General features: G+C 38.5%; 1 protein-coding gene across 3 annotated transcripts in view; it reads left to right on the forward strand.

Annotated features, from left to right (window-relative positions):
* The window catches only part of NLN (neurolysin), a 94,571-nt gene that overhangs the window by 33,213 nt on the left and 34,766 nt on the right, over positions 1 to 26,592 (forward strand). For 2 of the 3 annotated variants that reach the window (XM_081231534.1, XM_081231535.1), the window contains exons 2-7: positions 2,813 to 3,072; positions 7,055 to 7,203; positions 16,486 to 16,593; positions 19,139 to 19,241; positions 19,855 to 20,015; positions 25,076 to 25,211. In XM_081231534.1, coding sequence (XP_081087660.1) covers positions 2,813 to 3,072; positions 7,055 to 7,203; positions 16,486 to 16,593; positions 19,139 to 19,241; positions 19,855 to 20,015; positions 25,076 to 25,211 — 917 coding nt within the window. Of the gene's footprint in view, positions 1 to 2,812; positions 3,073 to 7,054; positions 7,204 to 16,485; positions 16,594 to 19,138; positions 19,242 to 19,854; positions 20,016 to 25,075; positions 25,212 to 26,592 lie in introns of those variants that run through there. The other variant, XM_081231536.1, reaches the window with a different exon arrangement.

Genomic DNA, 26,592 nt, shown 5'->3' on the forward strand with positions numbered 1-26,592 from the left:
GAAATGTGGAAATACATTGGAAAATAGTCTGCCAGCCTTGAGTATAACCATCAACCAGTATGTTTCACATAGACAGTATCAGTTATTGTGGAGAGACAGTTAAAGGGGGTCAGTATTCTGACTTCTCCTATGTTAAAAATGCACCCTTGTATGTCTCAGCCTCTTATACTGCGTTAGCTCTCCTTGTTTTCCCAGCCAGCTCTATGGAGAGTTGCTGAGGTGCACTCTCTCCAGTTCTTTACCATCTCCATAGCCCTCGATCGTAGTAATATGACTTGCACTTCTACCACCCCCCTAACACTTCTCTTGCCAGTCATCAGTGACGTTCCTGTTGCTGAATTCAACAGAGACTCTTGTGTCTTTCTTGAGATTTGTACAACATTTCATACTGTTATTCACTCCCTTTTTCAGTGCTTACTTTTCACAATTCCTAGAACCCAACCTACTTGGTTTTCTTTCTACCTCAATGGTTAAACTAGAGTTAGAGCTCGGTTGTTCTTCTGTTCTCACTCTGCAAATTCCCTCAGGCTAGTTCAACCACCCATGTAATTCCAATTACATTTTTTAAAATATCTATCTATTTTTTTTTTTTTTTGGTTGCGTCAGGTCTTAGTTGCAGCACACGGGCTCTGTGTTGCGCCACGCGGGCTTAGTTGCCCCACGGCATCTGGGATCTTAGTTCCCTAGCCAGGGATTGAACCAGCATCCCCTGCATTGCGAGACCGATTCTTAACCACTGGACCACCAGGGAAGTCTCCTCCAATTACATTTACTAGTAATGAATTCCACTAACATGTGCTACAGCCGCTTCAGACTTGGCACGTCCAAAACTGAATTTCCCTTTGTCCCACCAGAGAGCCTCCTCCTTCATCTGAGTCCCTGTTTTAGCGACAGAGCCTCTGTCCATCCCTCCAATTCCAAGACAGAAGCCTGGACATCATCCTTGAGTATCTCACCTCCTCCCGACATCCATTCAGTACCAAGTCATATTGATTCTTCTTAGTGAATATCTACTAAATCACTCCAATTCCCCCTATTTTCTAGTTAGGTATACCATAATATTATGCCCCAGTTACCATTATAGCTTCTCTCTGGGAATGATCTCTCTTTTCTAAACATTTCAACTCACTATAATTTGAGTGATTTCTTTAAAATGCATGTCTTTTCTCATCTCTCACCTGATTAAAACCCTTCAGTGGCTCTGTCATTGCCTTCAGAGTAGGTTTGAACTCAAATGATTCCCAAGGCTCTTCATCCTCTAGTCCCTACTTAACTTTTTCAGATTTTTCTTTCCTTACAACCTTTGACCTTTGGATAATTTCTGCACATTGTTCAGATCTTGGCTTGCTCACTGTTCCTTCTAGAAAATCTTTCTGGAAAAGCTCCTTCTGTGCTCTTTCAGAGTTCTCCCTGTTTACCCTATCATGGCACTCATCTCAATGCAATACAATTGCCCGTTTATCAATTAGTCTTCTCCGTGATATAAATAGCAGGGTCCCAGTCAATTTGCCTTTTTATCCTTCGTGCCTGTCACAATGACCAGACACAGTGCATGCTCATAAATATGTGTTGAACAAATGACATTAAACAAGTCACTTAGCCTCTCTGAGTCTCAGCTGCATCATCTGTTAAAAGGGAATATTGTCCTGCCTATGGTTGTTTTGGGGTCTTGTAAGGTAATAGGAATTAAGTTTAGTATTGTGGTTAAGAGAGTGGGTTCTGGATCTGTACTACCTGGTTTTTAATCCTAGTTCCCACCATGTAGCCAGCTGTGTGACCTTGGGCAAGTTACTTAACTTCTCTGTGTTTTAGTTACTTCTTTGGCTAAATGGAAATAACCACAGTATCTGTCTCATAGCATTGTTGTAGGGACTGAGTTAATAAATGGAAAGTAATTAGTACAGTGCCTAAACACAATAAATGTTAGCTATTAATTATAATATTTTTATAAGTTCTAGAATTATATATTATATAATATATGGCATACACATATGGCATCAGTTTTTAGTTTCAGTGTTTTAAGTGGGTAAAGGGTTGGTATCATTCCTTTATCTTTTTTTTTTCTTTTCTTTTTTTTTTTTTGCGGTACGCGGGCCTCTCACTGTTGCGGCCTCTCCCGTTGCGGAGCACAGGCTCCAGACGCGCAGGCCCAGCGGCCATGGCCCACGGGACCAGCCGCTCCGCGGCATGCGGGATCCTCCCGGACCGGGGCACGAACCCGTGTCCCCTACATTGGCAGGCAGACTCTCAACCACTGCGCCACCAGGGAAGCCCCATTCCTTTATCTTTTAGGATAATACCATAGCTATACCAGATTTTATTTTTTAAGTCTTAACTTCAAATTGCCATAGTTGATTTACATGAAATTTTGGTAAAACATTTTTTAAGTTGTTGTTCAATATAGAAAGAATTTTGGAAATGTTTCCTTGCTGAATATCAAAATATTGATTCTACATACATAGTAGGTGGATATTAGCACAGGAAAAAAGTTTAAGTAAGAAAGATTACTGGTTTAATTTATAAAGGACAATTATTATGTCTTTGACACCTAACTTTATTTCTCTATATGATTTAATTCCATAAGCAATTTAGTGTTTGGAAAGTCCAAATTCCATTAACTCTGTAACTATTCAAGAAAACAAGAAAGTAAAGAGCATTTAGTTTTGTGCATGTGTATTCATCTGAAAGAAATTTGCTCAATTTTAGTAAAAAGTTCTTTTTACTTTAAAATTTAATTAGATAATACACATTTGTGTGTTGACTTTGCACCAAAAAAATGCCTGATTTTTATCTTTTTTCTGATTCTTCGTAGAATTGGTGGTTCCAGGATTTTATTCAGAATGACTTTAAGAAAAGAAGTGATGTCTCCTCTTCAGTCAATGTCTTCCTATACTGCAGCTGGCAGAAATGTTTTAAGATGGGATCTTTCACCAGAGCAAATTAAAACAAGAACTGAGGAGCTCATTGCACAGACCAAACAGGTGTACGATGCTATTGCAATGCTTGACATTGAGGAAGTAACTTACGAGAACTGTTTGCAGGCACTGGCAGATGTAGAAGTGAAGTATATAGGTGGGTAGGATGCAAAAGCACATCAATATTTCATTTTGTGGGCATCATAAACCATTTTATGCTTCCTGTCTTGGCAATTCATTTTCCAGTTTTACAAGACGTTGATTTTTACATAATGATTTGTAGTTGCTTAAATGATTAATGATTCATAATTACTTAGAATTATTTATATTACCTGAGTTAAAAAATTTTATTATGTGGCAGAGGTGCTGTAAAATGTACACTCTCATTACAACTGCTTTCTGGAGAGCAATATATATCAAAACTTTTAAGAAGTTCATACCCTAGCCCCGTAATTAATTCCACATCTAGGCATAATCTAAGGAAATAATCAGATATAGGAAAAATCATGTATAAACTTATGTATAAACAGGTACTCTATCATAGCAAAAGCTTGGAAACAACCCCTAAGTGTCAACAAGTAGAATACCTAGATAAATTATGGTACATTCACTCTCTGTAACATTATGTAGCCATTAAAATCATGTTTAGGAGAAGTATTTAATAACATTAAAAGGACAGAGAAAGAAAACAAATTTTAATAATGGCCAATATTTTTGGTACTAGGTTTATAGTTTTTTTGTGATTTATAGATCACTTTTAGTTAAACATGAATTCTTTAAAGTTATTATAAAAATGAACACATTAAATTGAGTTTCTTTATCATTAATATTTCAGTAGGGGTATAATGGGTGCATTTTTATACATTTGTATTTTTAAAGATATTGTGCATCTGTCCCACCTGTCTAAATGCCAATATATGGTTTAAAACAATGATCACAAAGATAAATGATCCAAAGAAGACTTTCAGAACAATTGATAACGGAGCTGAGATAACTTTGATATTTTAAGTGATCTTTCTCAAAGAACAGTGTGTTATTTGGAAGCAGCCATTCATTTTTTTTTCAGGTTTATAGTTGATTTTTCATTTTCTCTTCATGCTTTTCTCTATTTTCCATATTTCCTACACTTAAAATATATTATTTTAATAATATAAGTATTAAACCCTTTGAGTTGTAAGGAATGAAGATTCATGCCAGTTTTCTCAAAGAACTGGATATATTTTGTAGGATAATTATGGCTAAACAACCTTGGCTGTGTAGCCAGGCATTATAAGAACATAGGTTGTCTGTAGAACTGAATTATCATAAGCATTTGTATGGATTCTGGAATTTGGAAGGTTGTCCAAAATCCTGCACAGCCCTAGTGACCTAGTCATCTCTTTTTCCCCACCAAGAGTTCCCTACCCTATGTCCCACCATAATAGGGACTTGGCTACTTTCTTTTTTCTCTGCATTTCTGTTTCACTTTCTGTCTCTTACTACCAACTGCTTCACTCTCATTAATAGCCACTAAATCTTTCTACAAGCCTTGAGCTTAAACTCTTCAGTAAAAAAAGTCTGGTTGGTCTTGTAGTTAAAGTCAAAGGAATGGAGGCAGTCCCCATTCAGCAGAGCTTTCCCAGCAGGCAATTTCGTGTGCATCTCCCACCCTGTATGTGGTTTGTCCTTGGTTCACATACTCACTTCTTCAGTCACTTATGACTAAGACGGTGTGCCAGCCTAGTAGCTTATGCATTTAGCAAATGTAAAACAAGGTGGGGAAAAAATCTTTAAAGCAGAATTATCTTAAATTCTGTTTTTTCTCCCAATCATACATCTTTTAAATATACCTTTAGTTTTGTGATATTTTTTCTTCCTCTCCTGTAAATTTATCTTTATGGGTTAATCATAAAAATGTTTAAGTTTCGGAATAGATTTTTAAAGACTAACTTTCTCTTATCTGTGTATGTTCTCAGCCTCCTGCAGTAGCTGTTAAAACCCCATTTGTCCAGTGTCAGGTACCGGGCATCAGCACTGTTTATAGTTTGGCAGTGAGAACATAAGTCTGGTTCCAGGTCTTTGTGGCAAAGTAAGGAAGGAAATGGTTTTCAATATTATTGTTTGTTTAAGAATATGTTTCCAGTTTTAGACTCCTGCATTTTGTTCTGCTCATTTAAGTTCTTGAGCAATTTTGATTCCTTCTTAATATCTTTTTGAGCTAATTTTTAAAAGTAAACAGAAATTGTGACTATCTAGTTAACTCACTTAAACAAGTGCTCTATGTATTAAATGTTAAATCTTACATTCTATTCTTTCTTTAATCAAGGGACAAAAATGATATATTAAATCCTAAAATAATTATCTAATTTGATTTTTTTTTTCTTTTTTTTTTTTTTTTTTGCGGTATGCGGGCCTCTCACTGTTGTGGCCTCTCCCGTTGCGGAGCACAGGCTCCGGATGCGCAGGCCCAGCGGCCATGGCTCACGGGCCCAGCCGCTCCGCGGCATATGGGATCCTCCCAGACCGGGGCACGAACCCGTATCCCCTGCATCGGCAGGCGGACTCTCAACCACTGCGCCACCAGGGAGGCCCTAATTTGATTTTTTTAAAAACACACTATGAATTTATTGATTTGTGGCAATTTTTTTACAGCTTTCTTTGTGACAATGTTTTAAGAGGACTGATATGCATAAGGTAGCTTGTTTAACTGGACAATTCCGTGGTATGTAAAGGATAGCTTTACTGTCTACCATATATCACATGTGTAAATGTTACCTATTTATAATACCTTCAAAGTGCTAAAGATAGTAAAATTAAAATGTATTCATTGTCACAGCATAACCACAACTATGGTTATAAACCATACTGATTTTTTTTTTTTGCTGTAGTATGGATTATTTCACTGACATCAGATTTTTGCCTAATTAAAGTCAAAATGCAAATGTTTGAAAAACCCAGCAACTAACTTTGATATGTGAAAATAAGAGCAGATGACATTACTACCATCATTTAATAAGAATAGCCCCAGTATTCAGCTGCTTACTGAATATGTCCACTGAGATTTCTGAGAATTATGAAATTGTATGCAGCTTTTTATATTTGTATGAATGTTTGCATTTGGGGGAGGGTCCATGACTTGGATTAGATTTTCTAAGGAGTCTGTCATAAAGGTTAAGAACTTCTTTTCTAAACAAGCCCCATCCCACTAAATTGGCCTGCTTGTTTCTTAAACATCCTGTTTGTTTGCCAGTCCCCATGCTTTCAGTCTCTACTTCTCCAGTCCCCAACTGAGCTCTTCCTCTCACCCCGCCCATCCTCTAAGATCCAGCCTTCTCCATAAGGCATGGCATAATGCCCCAGCCCTCGGTATTGCAGACTTTGAGTTTCTGTCCCATTCATTTGACAGCTAAGCTGCTCTGTCCTGTATTGTTATCTTTTCATGTACTGTTCCCTACCCCCGACTCCCAGACTATAAAATGTCTCAGTATAAGAACTATCAATACATCTTTTCTTTTCTTTTCTTTATTTTTGGCCATACCACTCAGCATTCAGGATCTTAGTTCCCCGACCAGGGATCGAACCCATACCCCCGGCCATAGAAGCACAGAGTCTCAACCACTGGACCACCAGGGAAGTCCTCAAGAACTACATCTTTTAAATTGGGATATTGGGATTTACATATACACCCTACTATATATAAAATAGATAACTAATAAGAGCCTACTGTATAGCACAGGGAACGCTACTCAGTACTCTGTAATGACCTATATGGGAAAAGAATCTAAAAAAGAGTGGATATATGTACATGTGTAACTGATTCACTTTGCTATACACCTGAAACTAACACAACATTGTAAATCAACTATACTCCAATAAAATTTTTTTAAAAAGGACTACATCTTTTTTCTTCTACATTCCCAGTTAATAAATTGCACACTAAACATCCTTTGGTAAGTACTCAGTGTACACCTTTATTGTTCCTAACAATGCACCAGGAATAGCCAAGTCCTGTGTTAGATGCTGTTTCTTGATAGCCCTAGGAGCCTTTATGGGAAGTATGTAATGAAAAACTTATATTCGGGTAATCATTCATCTAGGTACGAGGTATTTTGCTTAATACTGACTTAATGTGTCCTTATGGTTTTTTCCTCTGTTAACAGTGGAACGAACCATGCTAGACTTTCCCCAGCACGTCTCCTCTGACAAAGAAGTACGAGCAGCAAGTACAGAAGCAGACAAAAGACTTTCTCGTTTTGATATCGAGATGAGCATGAGAGAAGATATCTTTCTGAGAATTGTTCATTTAAAGGTAAATGATCTTACAATTCCCTTTAAAAGGAAAAAAAAACTGACAATAAAGAAGTAAAAACCTTTGACCAATGATAAAAAGTATTTGAATGTTCGTAGATTTTGTTTCTAATTATTATGATAGTGGACACAACATAGTGTTATATCACTTAGGTTTATGTTAAGTTACTAATTACATTCACTTAAAATTTTTAAGACCAAGTATTAAAAGAGTGTACATCCATAAATCTAAGGCTTTTTAGCCATCATGAACTTAATGGTTTGATGTAAAAACCTCTTTGAATTTTCAAAATTTTGCAAGGTTTATATTAGATCAGATCAACTAGAAGCAAATGGAGTTGAGATATCTATAAATATCATGTGGTTTTGGCCATAATACTGATGACATACTGTTGATGCTGCATGCCAGAGACATTCCTATTTGTCATCCTTACATTTTTCAGGACTTACAGAAATTATGGATTAAGAAAGCTCTAAGTGGGTCTGCCTTGAGTATTTCGGGTCTTTTCATCAACGATGTTGGTTTGCTTCCTAGCATTTTCATCGTGTCTTTGCTTTGAACTTTTATTTTCATGAAACTCAGCAATTTGTTTGGAAAACAACCAGTGTTTTACAATCCTAGGCATTTTTGTTTAATTTTGCACGTCGTATATGCAAAATCTCAAAATTTGTGTTCTTTTTAGCAAGTTATGACAGGAATTGAAATAAAAAGCAGTTTTATTTCAAATGTTTTATTTGTAACTCACTGTAGAATATGTAATCCAGACTTTATTTATTTAGACATGTAAGACGTACATGCTGCCTATTTTCTCATGTCAGACAAACATTTTTCACCCTTAATTTATGTTCATCTATTATGGTTCATAATTGTTCATCTTTGGCACTATAAAAATAACAAATTAAAATAACTGACTATTTTTTGCTAATTAAATTGTTCTCTTTTCAACTTTTAGCTTCAGCTGTTATTCTGTACAATTCAAATCATGGCCCTTATAGTCTCCTATTTTTATTTCATCCCAAAACAATCTAATTTCTTTTCTATCTGGATATTATATATGTACTATAGAGCTTTTCCCCCACATTTCTAATCTCCTTTGATTAATTCTTTTTTCATCCTGACTTCTAAGTTCTCATTTGGGATTTTCTAGCCTCAAAAAGGTATTGCAATCTTAATGTTATTGAGTCTAATGTTTTTGTTACTTTTCCACCGTTTCTGATTCTTACAAATGTTATCAAGATATGGGAGGTTTGTCACTTTAGATTTCTTTGTTATACTTTTTTTTTTTTTTTTTTTTTTTTTTGCGGTATGTGGGCCTCTCATTGTTGTGGTCTCTCCCATTGCGAAGCACAGGCTCCGGACGCGCAGGCTCAGCAGCCATGGCTCACGGGCCCAGCCGCTCCACGGCATGTGGGATCTTCCCGGACTGGGGCACGAACCCGTGTCCCCTGCATCGGCAGGCGGACTCTCAACCACTGCGCCACCAGGGAAGCCCTGTTATACTTTTAATTTTTGTATATATTGGCCTCTGATCCCACTAAATTTGGGAACAAATTGCTGCCTGCATAGTAGACGAGACGGCAGCCTAGCACACTGTAAGTGACATCATAAAAACCAGTGCATTTATCAGATTTGTTCATTTACTTGAGCTGATTCACTTCAGTGTTTTATTATATTAATTTATAATAGTTTCAGATTTAGTTCCATAATTTTTCCTCTTTCCACAGGAGTTTATTCTCATACATGTGGATTATTGTGTGAACAATTTCAGGGGCATTTAGAATGTTAAGGCTACATCAAAATAATTTAAAAAATAACTATTTTGTTTGTTTATGAATTGGAGCTTATTTGGTGAATTTAAATACCTTCCTTGACAAATAGTTACATTTTTTAGTCAGTATTTTTTAAAATCTAGAACTATTAGAATCAGTTTTCTGCTAGAGTTGGACACTTTAATAGATGGTAAACCTCATCCCATTCCTTTGTCATAAAGGACAAAGTTAGATATATCTAAATCTTGTATTTAATTTTTCCTGTAACACCGTAAATAAAATAGGGCTACCATGATATAATACATGAAGGCTTCCTTAGGCTGGGTAATAGGATTTTAAATTTATGTACAGTCATCAATTTCAGGCATGCTCTCCTAAAATGAGGGTGCTCTGAATAATATGGAGGTCTCAAGATACCACCAATGTAGGCAATAATCAAATGTATTATCTTAATTAGATATAAAATGTTATTTTAGCTCTTATGTTACTTTTCACTTAATATTGATGAATAGAAATGTGAAATTACTTTTCACAGTTCTTTACGGCAAAATCTGTGCTCAGTAAACATCCTAGTTATCTGTTGATGTACAATGTGTAACTCTAAAACTTAGTGGCTGAACATAGCAACAATCATTTTATCTTCTCTCATAGTTTCTGTGGATCAGGAATTCAGGAAGGTATTAGTTGGGCAGCTCTGGGGTCTTGCGTGTGGTTTCAGGCAGTGGTGGCTGGAGCTGGAGCATGTAGAGGCTAACCAAGTATCTCTGTCTTCGTGTCCCCCTAGGGCACGTCCATGTAGTGTCTTTATGTAGCTAATTTGGACTTCCTCACAGCATGACAGCATCAGGGTGGTAGGACTTCTTTCACGGAGACAGAGGGCTTCAACGCGGATGTTACAATAAACTACACAGAAGCTGCATTGCATTTTATGACCTGTCTCAGAAGTCATGTAACATCACTTCTGCAATACCATACTGATGGACTAGTCGCTATGATATACCCGGATTCAAGGGGCACCACATCACAGTCTAGGAAGTATCATCTGATTTGCAGTCATGTTTCAAAACCTTTAAAATAAGCAATTTGTTGACTAAATGGATAGATGAAATCATAGTAGAACATGAGACTAATCAGTGTGCTATAGTCTTCCTACCTCATTCCCAAGTGTGGCTAGTAATACTACTTTACATTTGTATAGCAATATAGTTATCTAAGTTAACTTTTATACCAATCTTGTGAAGTATCCCTTTTTATTAGTAGAGAAACTGAGGCTCAGAAATGGTAACTTTCCAGGAGCCATAGAAGTGGCTGGTAAATGCTTGCCAGAAATCATGTAGACTTTACATTAAAACCCTCAAGGGAGGGAGGTGTCACATTTGATTCTATTTTGCATCTCTGGCAGAGTGCCTGGTACAAAGTACAGTAAACACTTAGTAAATGTTCTTCAAACCAGAGTGAGAAACGGTGACAGATCCAAAAAGTAGGCCTTCAGTAATTGATGCAAGGACATGGGTTATCCATGTGGGGTAAAAAATACTGGATTGCTCTTCACAACTAAATGAAAAACAATCCTTAATGGATTAAAGTCTTAAAAAATTAAACTTTAAAGCTTCTGGGAGTTTATATAGAAATATACCTTTATGACATCTGATCAGGGAAGTATTTCTTAAACAAGACACCAGAAGTGCTAACTATAAAATATAAGGCTGATAAACATGACTACATTAAAATAAAGAACTTTTATTAATAAAGTAAAAAGACACTAATACAAAAAAAAATACTCAAATACTAAAAAAAAAGAAATTTACAAAATATGAAACTAGTGCTTCCCTGCTGGCGCAGTGGTTGAGAGTCCGCCTGCCGATGCAGGGGACACGGGTTCGTGCCCCAGTCCGGGAAGATCCCACGTGCCGTGGAGCGGCTGGGCCCCATGAGCCATGGCCGCTGAGCCTGTGCGTCCGGAGCCTGTGCTCCACAACGGGAGAGGTCACAACAGTGAGAGGCCCGCGCACCGCAAAAAAAAAAAAAAGAAAGAAACTAGCAAAGCATTAGTATCTAGGATATATAAAGAGCCACTGTAATCAGTAAAAAAGACAAATATCCCAATAGAAAAATGGGCAGATGACATGAAAGGTATTTCAGATGAAACACAAATGGCAATTAAACATATGTAAAGATGTTTAACCTCATTAAGTCAGGGAAGTTCAAATAAAGACTGCAATAAGATACCATTTTTCACTCACCAGATTGGCAAAAATGAACAAGTCTGACAATGCCAAGTATCTGTGTGGATGTGAATCAATGGGAATATTTGTACACTGCTAGTAAAGGTGTAAAATGATTTTTTAAATAATAGTAATAACTAATTCAGAGAAAAATCTAATATTATGAAGTTGGATCTTACATTCTCCGTAACTTAGCATACCCTCCCCACCCTCACCTCAGCATTTACCTAGAAATAGGTTTGCATTTGTGCACAGGTGACATGGGACATGTATTTGTAACAACATTATCTATAATAGCAAGACACTGAAACAACTCAGATTTCCATCAACAGGAAAATGGAGCAATAAATTGTAGTAGATTTACAATGGGATGTTTTATAGCAATGAAGGAAATAAACTCCAGCAACATGCAACAGCATGGCTGAATCTTAGGAACAACGAAAGAAAAAAAGAAATTGCAGAACACTGCATACAACATGATATCATTTAAAAATAAAAGGTTTGTACTCAAAAATAAAAAAATAATAAAAAGGCCAAAAAGGAGCAAAACTAAACAATGTATACATAAGTGGTAATACTGGAAGAAAATGTGTAACACAAAATTCAAGAGAGTGGTTACCTGTTACATAGATAAAGGCAACAGTGTTTTAATATTGTATTTCATAAGTTTAAGGGTGAATTTAATTTGTCTTCAAAACATATATTTAGTTATAGTCATTTGTAGATTTCAAATATTACATAAAAATATAACATTTAATGTATCCTTAATTCTAAAATTAATTCTTAATTTTCTAGAAGAAAAAAAAAGAAGTGAAAAACAAGGATGTCCTCATCCCTTTAGCTAAAACATGTCCAGGTATCAAAAGCCAGCAGTATGGACTCAAGTCTTGGTGTTTCTCTGTGCTGACAAAGGCTTCTCAATCATTGGCTAAAATGCCTGCAAAGATCAAAAAAGCCACATTGGTGAGAAAAAATGTACAATGTCTCCATGTTGAAACAATCCAGGCCTGTAATATTTTATTCCAGTGGCCTACTGAGTAGTAAGTACAGGAAAGGGATTCTTTAGTGAAATTGAGTGAATTATACAAGCTAAATTGAGAAATACGATTATCTATTGTAATATTATTTATATTTTTTTCAGAGCTGTGGAATTTGGTCTTTGCCAGTTCATCTTAGCCAATTAATAATTTAAACAGAAAAGTTTTAATGTTACGGTGTAAATGAATAGGTCACAGGATTAAGTATAGATGCTTTTAAGCATTATGTGGTCTACCAGCTGTGGAAGAATCAGTGCCTTAAAATCACGGTTTAAAAAAAAAAAAAAAGAGGGCTTCCCTGGTGGCACAGTGGTTGAGAGTCTGCCTGCCGATGCAGGGGACGCGGGTTCGTGCCCCAGTCCGGGATGATCCCACATGCCGCGCAGCGGCTGGGCCCGTGAGCCATGGCCGCTGGGCCTCCGCGTCTGGAGCCTGTGCTCCGCAGCGGGAGAGGCCGCAGCGGTAAGAGGCCCGCGTACCGCAAAAAAAAAAAAAAAAGAAAGAAAAAGAAAACAAAAATTTTTTTTGAAGAGGAAAAGCTCTGTCCAAAATTCAACATAGCAGTGGTAATTCCCTCTACTTACCGTGCCTTCCTGATTTTGAAATGCATAAGTCTAGTCGTTGGTCATAATACTGCTGAACCTTGTACCTTTGTCAGGCTCTTAAAAGCCGACGGATCCAATCTAAAGCATCAACTACCTTGCCTTAGTTTTCCCGTTAGCCAGTTGTCCCTCTTTTGTGCTTCTCAAGTACAATACTTACTCTCTTTTCACTCACTACATGATATTAACATTGTTTGCTGATATAACTTTTTTTCCCTTTATGTGACTTAAAGAGCCTCAAGGATATTCATCTTTGTTTTCCTAGTGCCTGACGTAAATTGGAGCTCAGTAAATGGTTGCTGAATGGAACAGAAGCAGTTTCAGTTAAAATGTGTCTTCATGCAGTGCGGTTCCCCTCTCTGTGTCCTCCCTCTGCCTGTGGCCCACTCAAAAACAGAGACTCATGATAGGGCATTGAGTTAGGAGTCAGCAGGAGGCCTTTCTGCAGCCCTCCTGTCCAGAGTGCAGGCAGCTGCCTAAGAACATCCTCTTCACAGTAGTAGGATAGAAACCTGACAGCAAAAAAAAAAAAAAGAAAGAAAGAAAGAAAGAAACCTGACAGCAAATGTGATTGAAAAAACAAAACAAAAAAAACAGAAAAAAAGGGAAAGACACTGCAAATATAAAAGAATTTATTTCTATCCCCATTTTTACCACTAAACAACTGTGTGATATTGCAGAAATCATTTAATCTCAATTTTCTTGTCTGTGAAATTAGTATATAAGCATACATGTAAAAATGTGTGTGTGTATGCACTCACACTTTTATATAAAAGTTCTGAGTTACAGGAGGAAGATGGGGAAAACTAAATCTTGTCATCACAGAGTTTAAAATAAGATCCCCTGCTGTCAGATTATATAAATTTGAAAATTACTTCAGAGAACTTTAGCTCCCTACTCCCCCAAAGAGGCATGAGACCTGGTTCAGATTCAAGGGGATTAAATTCTTTTTCAGGAAGGAAGATGCAACTGCGGCAGAGCAGTCCAGAAGTGTTGGCTGATTCCCTCTTAGAAAATCCTTGGGCAGTAATTCTGACCTTGCCTGGAGATTATAAGGGAGAATATTATTATGATCAGCTTTGGGACAGGAATGTGCTTTAGAAGCACATTTTAGACATGCTTTACTCCTACCAGAGCCCTCCAGAGATTTCCCAAGACCTCAGAGTCTGACTGGCAAAGGGTGTCTGGATATAATTGAATCAGATTTTTGCTAAGTGTCATTTTTCTGTTAAGTCGAATATTTCAGTACAGGTAATTTGTTCATATTTAATTAGACCTAATTCGGAGCTGATTTTTCTCAGAACATCCTTCTACCTGTTTACACTTGGATTACCTATTTGAGGAGATAGGTAGTTTTACCTAATTTAGACCAAGAGTTGTTGTTGTTGTTTTTTTTTTTTGCAGTACGTGGGCCTCTCACTGTTGTGGCCTCTCCCATTGTGGAGCACAGGCTCTGGATGCACAGGCTCAGCGGCCATGGCTCACGGGCCCAGCCGCTCTGCGGCATGTGGGATCTTCCCAGACCGGGGCACAAACCCGTGTCCCCTGCATCGGCAGGCGGACTCCAACCACTGCGCCACCAGGGAAGCCCTAGACCAAGAGTTTTGAGTTTACTGTGCCGAGTACACTTTCAGGCTTTCTGAAGTAGCAGCCCTGCTACTCCCAGATACGGCAAGTCCAGGCCCACTGAGTATGAGAGCCCATCCTGATCAAGCACTGGAGTAGAGTACGAATGCTGCTTACATCAGCTGGTGAGGCTTATGACAAGCCTCTGTCCTAAGCTCAGGGCCACATGTGACCAGGTGAATGCCAGGAACCCAAAAACCCCTGCTGCTGTCCAGCTGTGTTCCTTGTTTCTGCCTTGGCTCACTGCCCAGGTGGGAAGGTCCTCTGCTCTGGACCTCAACCTGATCACTTGGGTCCTCACAGTGTACCCAGCCCTTGCCGGGCCCTGCTCACCAGTGATTTTTTTTCCTCTCTTCCACTGCATATAGCTACTGCCTAGATTCTCCCCAGTCTTACAACCTGGAGTATCATCCTGTCTAGGGACTCCTGTTGCCATGCCCCAAATATCTCAGAACAGACTTCCTGGTGCTGTTAAAGCCAGCCTCAGTCAACCTATGTTAATCACATCCATATGAACACTGTGATTTGAACTGCTGGCCGTCTCTGAGGGAATCAGCCCACAGCCCAGCTATCTCTCTAGCCATTCTGGGTTTCTTGCCATTGCAGGCACCTGTTGCCGGGATCCCAGTATGTGCCAATACCAGCTAGGGAGGGTTTCCACTCCACTCATGCCAGCGTGCTCAGAAATTCTCCAAGGGCACAGAAGGGGTTATTATGGAAGAAGGGGTTATTATGGAAAAAGGGGTCTAACAGTTCTCTGCCCCCACTGAGAATAAACTCAGAGGAAACTGTGAGTAATGTATGCCTAACAAGTGCTTTAGTACTATGACACAAAATTATTTATTGGCAGGTAAAGTGAGATACAGATTGTTGTATTAAGTAGGACCCTCAGTTAAAATACAACTCTCTGTTTACCTCCTGCAACAAAATATAAAAAATGACAGACCTATTGCAGCAAGAGCCTTTTACCAGCAGTCTAAAATGCAGACTCTAAAGCTAAGCACAGTCCTTTTAAAGATCTGATTAGGTGGGAAAATATAAGGCTTGGGGTGAACAGCCCAAGTCTTTCACGGAGAGAGTGCAACCAGAGTAGGTCTCTGAGGATGAGAGGGCTCTAAGGCTCTAGAGACAGAAGTCCCTTGTTGGCTCTCAACCACACTGAATCCTTTGCACCTGTTGAATCTGTCTGCCGCCCCTTTCCTCCCAGGGACCACAAACTAACCAGCCGCCCAGATGTGCCATGTATATTCTGCCACGTGTTTTGAAGAAACATCTGGTGTGTTTACTACCTTGCTGTGGCTGGGGGAATTTTCCACTCTCCTTCAGGACCCTCCGTCCTTTTGAGTGAGTGTTGTTTGCATTGCTGCATGTAGGTTCACATGTACTGTCCAGCTCTCCTCCTCTTTGTGCAATGCTAACTCATTTTCCCCAGATACTTGTCCATATACAGCTTGATGTGGTCCCTTGATCTCTCTTACCAAATGACAGTAAGGCATTTTTGAAGTGTTGTAAGCCTTTTGCTGGGGTTCTATCCAGCTGTCCTTGTTTAGTATGTTGACAAAAGAATCCTGCTCTCCATTTTTGTAGAATTTGCCCATTATTTCTATTTTTGCCTCTCAAGTGGAACCAGGTTAGCAAACGATAGAAAATTAAATCCAGATGATTTGTGATAAGAAATATGTTTTGTGAAAAGGACTACTCGGTCATAAAGAATGTTTTATGAGATTATGCAAATGTTCCCTATTATCACATTTTCAAGTGGTACAGGCACGCTTGATGCTGATGCAAGGCAAGGAAATTCTGGTTAGCTTTTTATTTATTTAATTTTCAGTTTTAAATAAGCAGAAGCTCACTAAAGCATAAAAGAACATAGGTTTTCAAAAAGACCTGCCTCATAATCACCTATGTACTTCATAGCCCACCAGAGATGATGAATAAATTTTGCTGTGGCCTCATAGCTTATAATTTGCCCATGCACTGTTGTAACAGAAATCAAAGAGGTTGTCACATTCTTTTATTTCAGGAAACGTGTGATCTGGGAAAGATAAAGCCTGAAGCCAGACGATACTTGGAAAAATCAGTGAAAATGGGAAAAAGGAATGGGCTCCATCTTCCAGAGCAAGTACAAAATGTGAGTTTGTTGCCTTTTCTTATTAGAAAACAAAAGAATAAATAAAACAAAATACAACAAAAAACAGGAAATAGGGAAACACATGTTTGTAATATGGGAAATAACCCATAATACAAATCAGTTTACAATGTATTTAGTAGTCAACGATTTTAAATTCCACAACTCCTGTTACCCTCATGATGACTGACAAACAACTGATAACTTAATTGTTCTTTAATCCTGTCAAGGTTTTATTTGTTTCATGTGTGCCAGGCTTATTTTCCCTGCTCTAGTGTACATTCTCTGGTAGCTAGTTCAGATCTTAATAGTTGATTTGTATTCTTACTCCCTTGTTCATAAAGAGATAGGGCACTGGTAATAAAATCCCTATGATGGAGAGTTTTCAAACCAGCATTTTGGAATGGAATACCCTGTGAGTAATATATGCTCCTTAAAGGCGGAGAGATTAGCTTTTCAGACTTTCTCCTTTGTCTAATACCATTCAGATCTTTCAGTTTCAGAAGTAAACTCAGCTGCAGAATTAACTCATTCTTCTGGACAGGATATATAACCTATGATTTATTTCCAGGTTATTCTTCTTGCCAGTAGAACTGGAAACAAGGTGGCAAGAAATTCAAACCGAGTGATGTCAGCATGGTAGATACATGTGAAGGCACCACTGAGATATGGGCACCTTTCCTCCACCAAAATGCCCTTCAAACACCTTGTATCTTCTTCATCCTAGTTACAGGAGAAGTGTGACTGATCTCGCTTTGCCTTCATGAACATTATATTAGACAACCCTGTTGAAACAGTCCAAACAATAGAAGAATTTTATTTGCTTGCATAAGTGGAAGATCCAGAGGTAGTTGGGGTTCAGGAGTTAGTTTGAGTCAGAGGCTCAGTGGTGTCACTGGCCACCTGATTTTTCTATTTCTCTACTCTGTCTCCTTCTGTGTTAGTTATCCAAAGGCTGGCTTCCTTTTATTACTAAAATGGCTGCAAATATAAAAACCCCACCATCCAGAAGGACATGGAGAAGCCCCCATTAGACCTCCCCTCATGTCTTAATGGCCCAGATGGGATCACATGCCTAATCCTGAATCCTTCTTTAGTCAGGGGAATGCCAGGCCTGGGTTCCCTGAATCAGTCACTGCTGCAGTGAGGATGGGATTACCTGACTGGTGTAGAGGTCACACCCTGGACTTCAGGTAGGATCTGGTCCCACCTAAATTGCATGGCTGCTGTAGAGTTGGGGAGAAGTGGAAGGGAGCTGGGGACATGACCAGAGTGTCCAAAAATGACACTGCACAGTATGTGTTAAGTCTCAAATTTATTGTGTATACGAATTACCTGGAGGGCTTGTTAAAGCTCTGATTATACACAGCCGCACCTCTGAGAGTTTGTGTTTCAGCAGGTTTGGTATGGGTATCGAAATTGGCATTTCTGGACTTGGGTGGTGCAGTGGTTAAGAATCAGCCTGCCAATGCAGGGGACAGGGGTTCAAGCCCTGGTCCAGGAAGATCCCAAGTGCTGCAGAGCAACTAAGCCTGTGCACCACAACTACTGAGCCTGCACTCTGGAGCCCGTGTGCCACAACTACTGAGCCCATGTGCCACAACTACTGAAGCCTGCGTGCCTAGAGCCCGTACTCCGCAACAGGAGAAGCCACCGCAATGAGAAGCCAGCGCCCTGCAATGAAGAGTAGCTCCCGCTTGCTGCAACTAGAGAAGGCCCTCATGCAGCAACAAAGACCCAACGCAGCCAAAAATAAATTAATTAATTAAGTAATGTAAAAAAAAAAAAAAAGGAGGGCATTTCTAACAAGTTCCCAGGTGATGTTGATGCTTCTGGTCAGAAGCACACTTTGAGAAAGTGTACGGTTTATGTAAGTTTTATTATCTAGCACTTTTAGAAGAGTGGGACAGGTTAATAAATTATCTCATGTGTTTTCTTGTCGTGTTCTTTCTGATGCTTCCTTTGATGTCCCAACTAATACTTTTTTTTCCCACCTAGTACTTTTTATGTAAATGTTAGGGCCCATAAATCGCCTTTATTTGCAAACGCTCTATAAAACCAAGACATATCTTGTTTTCCAAAGGAACCATAGAAGTAATTACTCAGTTCTTATCTCTTGGCTTACTTCAGTACCCAATACTGATTTACTAAATTAAAATTTAGAATTTGGAAAGATTAGAAGTGTTAATTATTAACAGGCTACTAGATTCATTCATTCACTCAGCAAGCTACTTATTGTGTATGTGCTATATGCCAGACTCTGCTTTGACTATACCTCCTCAATGTATTTAGTTCTTACAAATTTATGCCTAATTTCTAACACATCACCCGGGTTGCTTTTTTGTACATATTACATACAAATACTCGTGGACACAATGTAGAAGATTGCAGAAAACTATGGTATCAAGCGCATCTCTAAGAAAGTACTTCCTGAGAGTTGGGTACAGAACCCAGTCTTCATATACAAATGAAACTTACTTGACTGATGGCAATAAAAATGAAAATTTCATTTTATTGTTAAGGTCCTGTATTTGTATCTTTGTTTCAGGAAATTAAAGCAATGAAGAAAAGAACGAGTGAGCTATGTATTGACTTTAACAAAAACCTCAATGAGGATGATACCTTCCTTGAATTTTCCAAGGCTGAACTTGGTAAAGTTTTGTTGTTTTTTAGATTAAATCTATAATTTAGGCAAATAATGTCACCTCACAGTTTGCCAAATCAAAGTTAGAAGAATTCTTTTTAAAATGTACCTTCTACAGAACCCACCACGCCTTCTACAAAACAACACAACCAAACCACATCTAGATTTTAGGCTATAAGAATGTATACTGTTTCTAGAGACAGTCCAGAAGAAATTTCATAATCTTTCTTGGTAACTCATGCTAGTGTTTAACAGCCTTCAGTGCTTTGAATTTTTTTTTGCCTCGCAATGTCCTCTACATTGTAACTTAAACTAGTCTTTCCTTATTCTGTGATGGATTTTTCTTGGCTTAATTTTGCCTGTTCTTGATCAAAACGCCATCTATACAAGTGCACTGAAGCCTGTTCATATTTTGAATTACCATCTCCCAGGTTACCTGTCCTCTAACTGCCACCCCCATTACAATAACGTCAAAGCGATATTATAAGGATTGTCATTATTTTACTTGAATTTCAGTTACTCCACAAAATTCCTAGAGCTTCTTAAAGGCACCATGCCAATGCTAAATAAACCAATAATGAGTGGAAAAATTGAAGTATGAGAAAATGATTTTTTTTCAGGTGCTCTTCCTGATGATTTCATTGACAGTTTGGAAAAGACAGCTGATGACAAGTATAAAATTACCTTAAAATATCCACACTATTTTCCTGTCATGAAGAAATGTTGTATCCCTGAAACCAGAAGGAAGATGGAAATGGCTTTTAATACAAGATGCAAAGAGGTACTATAAATGTTTGTCTTTCTTTTGTTTTTATGGAAGATTTTAAGAAAAGGGTTTACTTTGTTTACCAATGTTGAATCAGAGGCTGATTCCTCTGTGTGAATTTCTATTTGTGTGAAGGTTATGCCTCCTAAATCCTCAGACTTACAAGACACGTTTTTCCTTCTTCGTTGGCAACCTGCTTGGTATGGCCATAGGCTAAGCTGTTCTAATACAAATAGAATGGATTAAAGAAACTAAAAGTTGTATTCTTCTTCCAAGTCATCAGTCCAGGGCTGGCGGGATACCTCTCTCTCCTCATCAAGTGACTTCTAAGGCAGTTGTCACCATTTTCCAGCCTGTTGGGAAAAGGGAAAATAAAACACAGAGCAAGCATCTTTAAGAAGAAGACCTGGAAATGACATCCATCAACTCTATTCACATCCCATTGACCCAAATTCCATCATATAACTGTATCTAGCTGCAGGGGACACTGGGAAATATAGTCTTCAGTTGATAGCCATTTGCTCAGCTGAGGGCATTCTATTACTAAAAGGAAAAGAGGAAGAATTAGAAATGAATTCTAAGAGTCAACTAGCCAGCTTCACCACAGTCTGCCTCTCTGGCTATCCTAGTAATCTTGAGCACCCTTTTTTTCCCCACATAGAACCCATTCACCATATGTCAGATCCCAACCAGTTACTGCCTTTAGCTCAAAGACCAGGATCTGTGAGTGGTACACAGTCCTCCCCAGTTATACCTTCTCGTGATCTGGCTGCGTGTGAAAGGTTAGAAAACTTGTCTGGCCCGCTCACCTCCAACACGTACCCAGTGGTAGAATAGGAACAGAAAACCACACTAAAGACTCCCATTTGGAAAAGGAAAGAATGGGAAACAAAGCAAGCCCATACCAATTTTCAGAAACAATTTGGCAGGAATTGTGAGGATTCCGAGCTCTGGTGAAGTTCCTGGGATAGCCTGTTGGACTTACTTGGGTCTCCTTTCTAGCAGGAATTCCTTTAGCAATTGTATGCCATGGCCCCTGGTTTTGCCTGCAGGGAATTCTTTCTTGTCCGTTACCCTCCATGACCATATCCTGGGCAGCTGCTGGTATAGATTCCTGCTGATGCCAGTTTTGAAGCCTGCGGGTTGCTTTTGTAGGCCAGGCTTAATGATATCTTTGGTAATAAAATTCCCTCAAAAACTTAATAGCTTTCTTATCTGTTTGCTTCCAATCAGATTCATGTTAAAATAACAACACCCAAATACCACTTTTGGTCATAGTCCTCAAATCCACCATATCTTTTCTTATATAGGGGCTCCTGTATGGTGTCCATCCTGCTGTTCTTCAATTTAATGGAGTCTGCTTCAGGGCCCCCTGAAACGGTAGGCTTGAGGAAGAAGGCAGCATCCTCACACTAATCTTCACAGTTCAGTAACTCAGAGTGGCAGTCTTTTCTCCTGGTCTCTGGACAACAGAGCAATTACCTTTTCCAGTCACCTGAAGCCCCACATCAGGGGCCACAGGCAGAACCTCTCTTAGCAGAACTCTTTTCCCTCCATCTTTGCAAACTGACCAACCCTCACTTGAGCTGTCTTTCATATAATCTTTCCAAAAGCAACAAATACCAACAAACAGACACCAACATTATTAGTTTTCCCAAACAATTACCCTAGAGCTAAGACTCAGTGGTGACTGGCCTGCCTTCCAAGTTATGGTGAGCAACAATTTTAACAAATGTTATCCATGATATCATGAGGATTACCAGCTTCCCACTTGACAGCATCTGTGTCCTCACCTTCCATTCATGTACATTTTTCATTTTGGTTATAGCAGCACCCTATTCCTACTGTTAGTCTCTGTGGGTATTAGGCTTCAGGTTAAATAAAATGTGCAAAGTCAACTAAAAGCACAGTGACTCAAATAAGCTAAAAGTTATTTTTCTTCAGAAAGGATTAGTGGATACCAGGGGCTGGGAGACTGGGGAATTATTGCTTAATGGTTACCAAGTTTCTGTTTAGGGTGTTAGAAAAGTCTCGGAAACAGTGGTAATGCTTGCACAACAGTGTAAATTATAATTGGTGCCATTGGATTGTACACTTAAAAATGGGCTAAAATGGTATATTTTGTGTTAGGTATGTTTTACTACACTTTTTTTTAAGGTTTATTTCTCTTGCAACTAACAGTACAGCGGTGAGGGGTCCAGAGCTGGAAGACAGCTCTGCTGTCCTTAGTATGTGGCTTCCAAGGTCATTGTTCTCATCTTCAGTTCACAGCTAGCAAGACAAGCATCTATAAAGAGATGACCCAGAAATTTCACTTATGACCTCATTCGTATTCCCTTGTCCCATTGTGTATCACATGGCCACAGCTAGCTTTAAGAAAGGCTGGGAAAGGTAGTCAGGAGACTGTGTGTCCAGCAAAAACTCAGAGAGTTCTGTTACTAAAAGGGAGAATGGGGGAATTTGATATTAGGAAAAAATTGGCAGTCTAGGGAGAAGATCTAGGGAAACTGACGAAGGGGGCCAAGACTAGTTTGAAAGACTCAAACGAGTTAACTTTAGAACTTGGAGAATTGTATTATGTGTTTCTCATATCCATGTTTCCATTCTCATTTTAAAATAATAATAACATAATTATATGGTGTTTGCTCTGGTGCCAGGCATTTTTCTATGCATTTTACTTATATTCTCACTTAATCTGCATGATCACCCTATGATGTAGCTACTTTTATTATCTACGTCTTGCAGATGAGAAAACTGAGGCTTAAGAAGATTAAGGGACTTGCCAATAATTAGACAACTAGTAAATGGTGGAGCCAAATTTTGAACCCTGGTAGTCTGACCTCAGAGTGTGATCTTCCTTAGAAGCATGTCTATAAATAATTTGATGATTTAATAGTAGTTTTTCTTTTACCTCAATGTTTATTTACTTTCTCTAGGAGATTATTTTTTCCTTTATTGTTAAGAAAACAATAAAGCAATATCATTATTTGCATTTTAATACAAATAAAATATATAAAATGTTTGTAATAATTTGAGCAAAATCCCTAAAACATTTTTAAGCATAGAGTCCTGTGGCATTAAGTATATTCACATTGTTGTGCAGCCATCGCCACCATACATCTCCAGAGCTTTTTCATCTTTCCCAACTGAAACTCTGTACCCATTAAACACTAACTCCCCATTCTCCCAGCCCCAGCCCCTGGCATACATCATTCTACTCTCTGTCTCTGTAAATTTTACTAATCTAAGAACTTCATGTAAGTAGAATCCATATAGTAGTTGTCCTTTTGTGACTGACTTATTTCACGTAGCATAATGTCTTCTAGGTTCACCCGTAATTTCACATGTGTCAAAATTTCTTTCCCTTTTAAGGCTGAATAATACTCCATTGTATGTATGTATCACATCTTCTTTATCCATTCATCCACTGATGGACATTTAGGTTGCTTCTACCATTTGGCTATTATGAATAATGCTGCAGTGAACATGGGTATACAAATACCTGTTTGAGGGGCTTCCCTGGTGGCGCAGTGGTTGAGAGTCCGCCTGCCGATGCAGGGGACACGAGTTCGTGCCCCGGTCCGGGAGGATCCCACATGCCGCGGAGCGGCTGGGCCCGTGAGCCATGGCCGTTGAGCCTGCGCGTCCAGAGCCTGTGCTCCGCAACGGGAGGGGCCGCGACAGTGAGAGGCCCACATACCGAAAAAAATTAAAAAAATAAATAAATAAATAAATAAAAAATACCTGTTTGAGTCTCTGCTTCCATTTCTTTGGGTTGTATACCCAAAAGTGGAATTTCTGGATCATAGGGTAATTCTATGTTTAATTTTTTGAGAAATCATAATACTGTTTTCTACAGCAGCTGTACCATTTTACACTCTCATCAGATATAAAGGTTCCAAATTTTCCACATCCTCACCAACGTTTATTATTTCCCTTTTTTCTATTTTTTAAAAAATTTGTTTATTTATTTTTGGCTACATTGGGTCTTCGTTGCTGCACGTGGGCTTTTGTCTACTTGTGGTGAGCAGGGGCTACTCTTTGTTGCAGTGCGCTGGCTTCTCTTGTGGAGCACAGGCTCTAAGCATGCAGACTTCAGTAGTTGTGGCACGCAGACTCAGTAGTTGTGGCTCGCGGGCTCTAGACCACAGGCTCAGTAGTTGTGGCACACGGGCTTAGTTGCTCTGCGGCACATGGGATCTTCCCAGACTAGGGCTTGAACCCGTGTCCCCTGCATTGGCAGGCGGATTCTTAACCACTGTGACACCAGGGAAGTCCTTCCTTTTTTTTTTAAATAGCCATACTTATGGGTGCAAAGTTAAAGTGGTAAATTTTGTATTATGTATATTTTACCACAATAAAAGAAAAATTTTAAGTACCAATATTTGGTGCAGTATTGACGAGACTAAATGTGGAATCAGTATAGTCCTTAAGAATATGTTTTTAGGGGCAGGACGAGAATAAAGATACAGACCTACTAGAGAACGGACTTGAGGACACAGGGAGGGGGAAGGGTAAGCTGGGACAAAGTGAGAGAGTGTCATGGACGTATATACACTACCAAATGCAAAACTGATAGCTAGTGGGAAGCAGCTGCATAGCACAGGGAGATCAGCTCAGTGCTTTGTGACCACCTAGAGGGGTGGGATGGGGAGGGTGGGAGGGAGGGAGATGCAAGAGGGAAGAGATATGGGGATATATGTATATGTATAGCTGATTCACTTTGTTATAAAGCAGAAACTAACATACCATTGTAAACCAATTATACTCCATAAAGATGTTAAAAAAAATATGTTTTTACTCAAATTTAACAGTACCTAAAATTTTGTTAAGACCCTCATAACTATCTCCTGAGACTTAAAAAGTCAATTATTTCAGAAATAAAATTGGATCATGAATCCAGAAAAAAGTGTGCAACACTGAAATGGAATAACTTACTAGAAGTTGAGATGGTCTAAAAATATTTGACAGTTTTACCAACCTGAAAGTAATGTAGAAACTCTTCTTTTTAGTGCTTTGGATCCAGTTAATTATTAACCTTTATTTTGGTTTTTATTATTGTTGTCTATTACCAGGAAAACACCATAATCCTGCATCAGCTACTCCCACTGCGGGCCAAAGTAGCCAAACTGCTCGGCTATAGCACACATGCTGACTTTGTCCTTGAAATGAATACTGCGAAGAGTACAGGCCATGTAACAGCCTTTCTAGGTTAGTCTTCTTTTCTTAATCCCTTGTAAATTGCCATTTCTCTCTTTCTGTGACTGTTTTGCTGCATAGTACCAACTTGACAGAGGGCCTCAGAACTTAATATGCCCTTGAGAACATTCTGCTTTTCATTCATGCAAGAGAAATGTATTGGTCACCTACTATATGTTAGATACTGTGCTTGGCCCTAAGAGTTGTTCATTGTTTATATTACTATTATGGTCCTTGCTTCATTCTATTTGTATCTTGACAGGGATTTTTATATTAATTTCTAAGAAGATATCTAGGGACCTACAGAGAGAGGATTAGCCTGTTGTATGAAATAAGCTGACAAATGGGACATAAATGAAAACAGAGCATATAGAAACAAAAAATATTTTATATTCCAGAAGCCACTTGTTAATACATAATAGAATATAAAATAATATGCATCAAAATTGTTATCTAATAACTATCTTCACATTCATTTAAAATCACTTTTTCATTAACCTTTTTAAAACCATAGAGCTTATGTCCATGACATTTAGTCAGTGGCACTCTATCACCCTTACCCCTCTCAATCTCAGTGTCACTATTTCAACAGTCACTCTGGTTTTCTCTTTCATTTTAGTGAAAATGGTTGAATAACATAACCATTGCAAAAATACTAATTTTTGTGTTAATCTTCTCTAATCAGAGTTTACCAGAGTATGATTTATTTTTTAACTTTCTCATTGACCCCTTTCAGAGTTTATTCACCTTTAACAACTAGTGTATAATTTTATTAGCTTAAAGTTGGAGATGATTAATAGTGTGTCAAAATCAGCATGCAGCCTGCAGTTTAGTCCTCTGTGTTCTCAATGGCCATACCTTGAATTATTAATGTGTATACTGACATCATATATGACATGTAGCAGGTGTTGCACAAATAGTAGCTATTCATTATTATATAATTCATTTATTCATTCATGAGACATTTATGAAATAAATGCCCTGTATTAGTGTGCATGCTACACAGTTGGACTATAGAAAGGGCTAAGACAAGGTTCTTTCCTCAACGAATTTTCCGCTGAGCAGAAACAACAGAGATGTGAACCAGTAATTGCCATCTGTTCTGATGTATTTTATACAAGAGATTGGCTTGGGGAGTTAATAGGTTTGGTGAGAATGTTTCCTTTAGTGGTGACTGTGTATACTGAAAATTTTTCTTAATAATACCTCATTAACTTAATTTTTTAAAAGCAGTTTTCTCTCTAATCAGAATTACATCTCTCTGTATCTTCCATGATATTCCTCTCTTTGTTTCACAGCACTCCTCAAGCTGCTGCCTTCACCTCACACTATGGGGATGCCCCTTACAGAGGCAATGCTTTTTATCTTACATATGTAGCAAATTGTGGAAAAT

The sequence above is a fragment of the Mesoplodon bidens genome (assembly GCF_964165515.1).
Source record: "Mesoplodon bidens genome assembly, chromosome: 4".
In the NCBI taxonomy this organism is placed as follows: Eukaryota; Metazoa; Chordata; class Mammalia; order Artiodactyla; family Ziphiidae; genus Mesoplodon; species Mesoplodon bidens.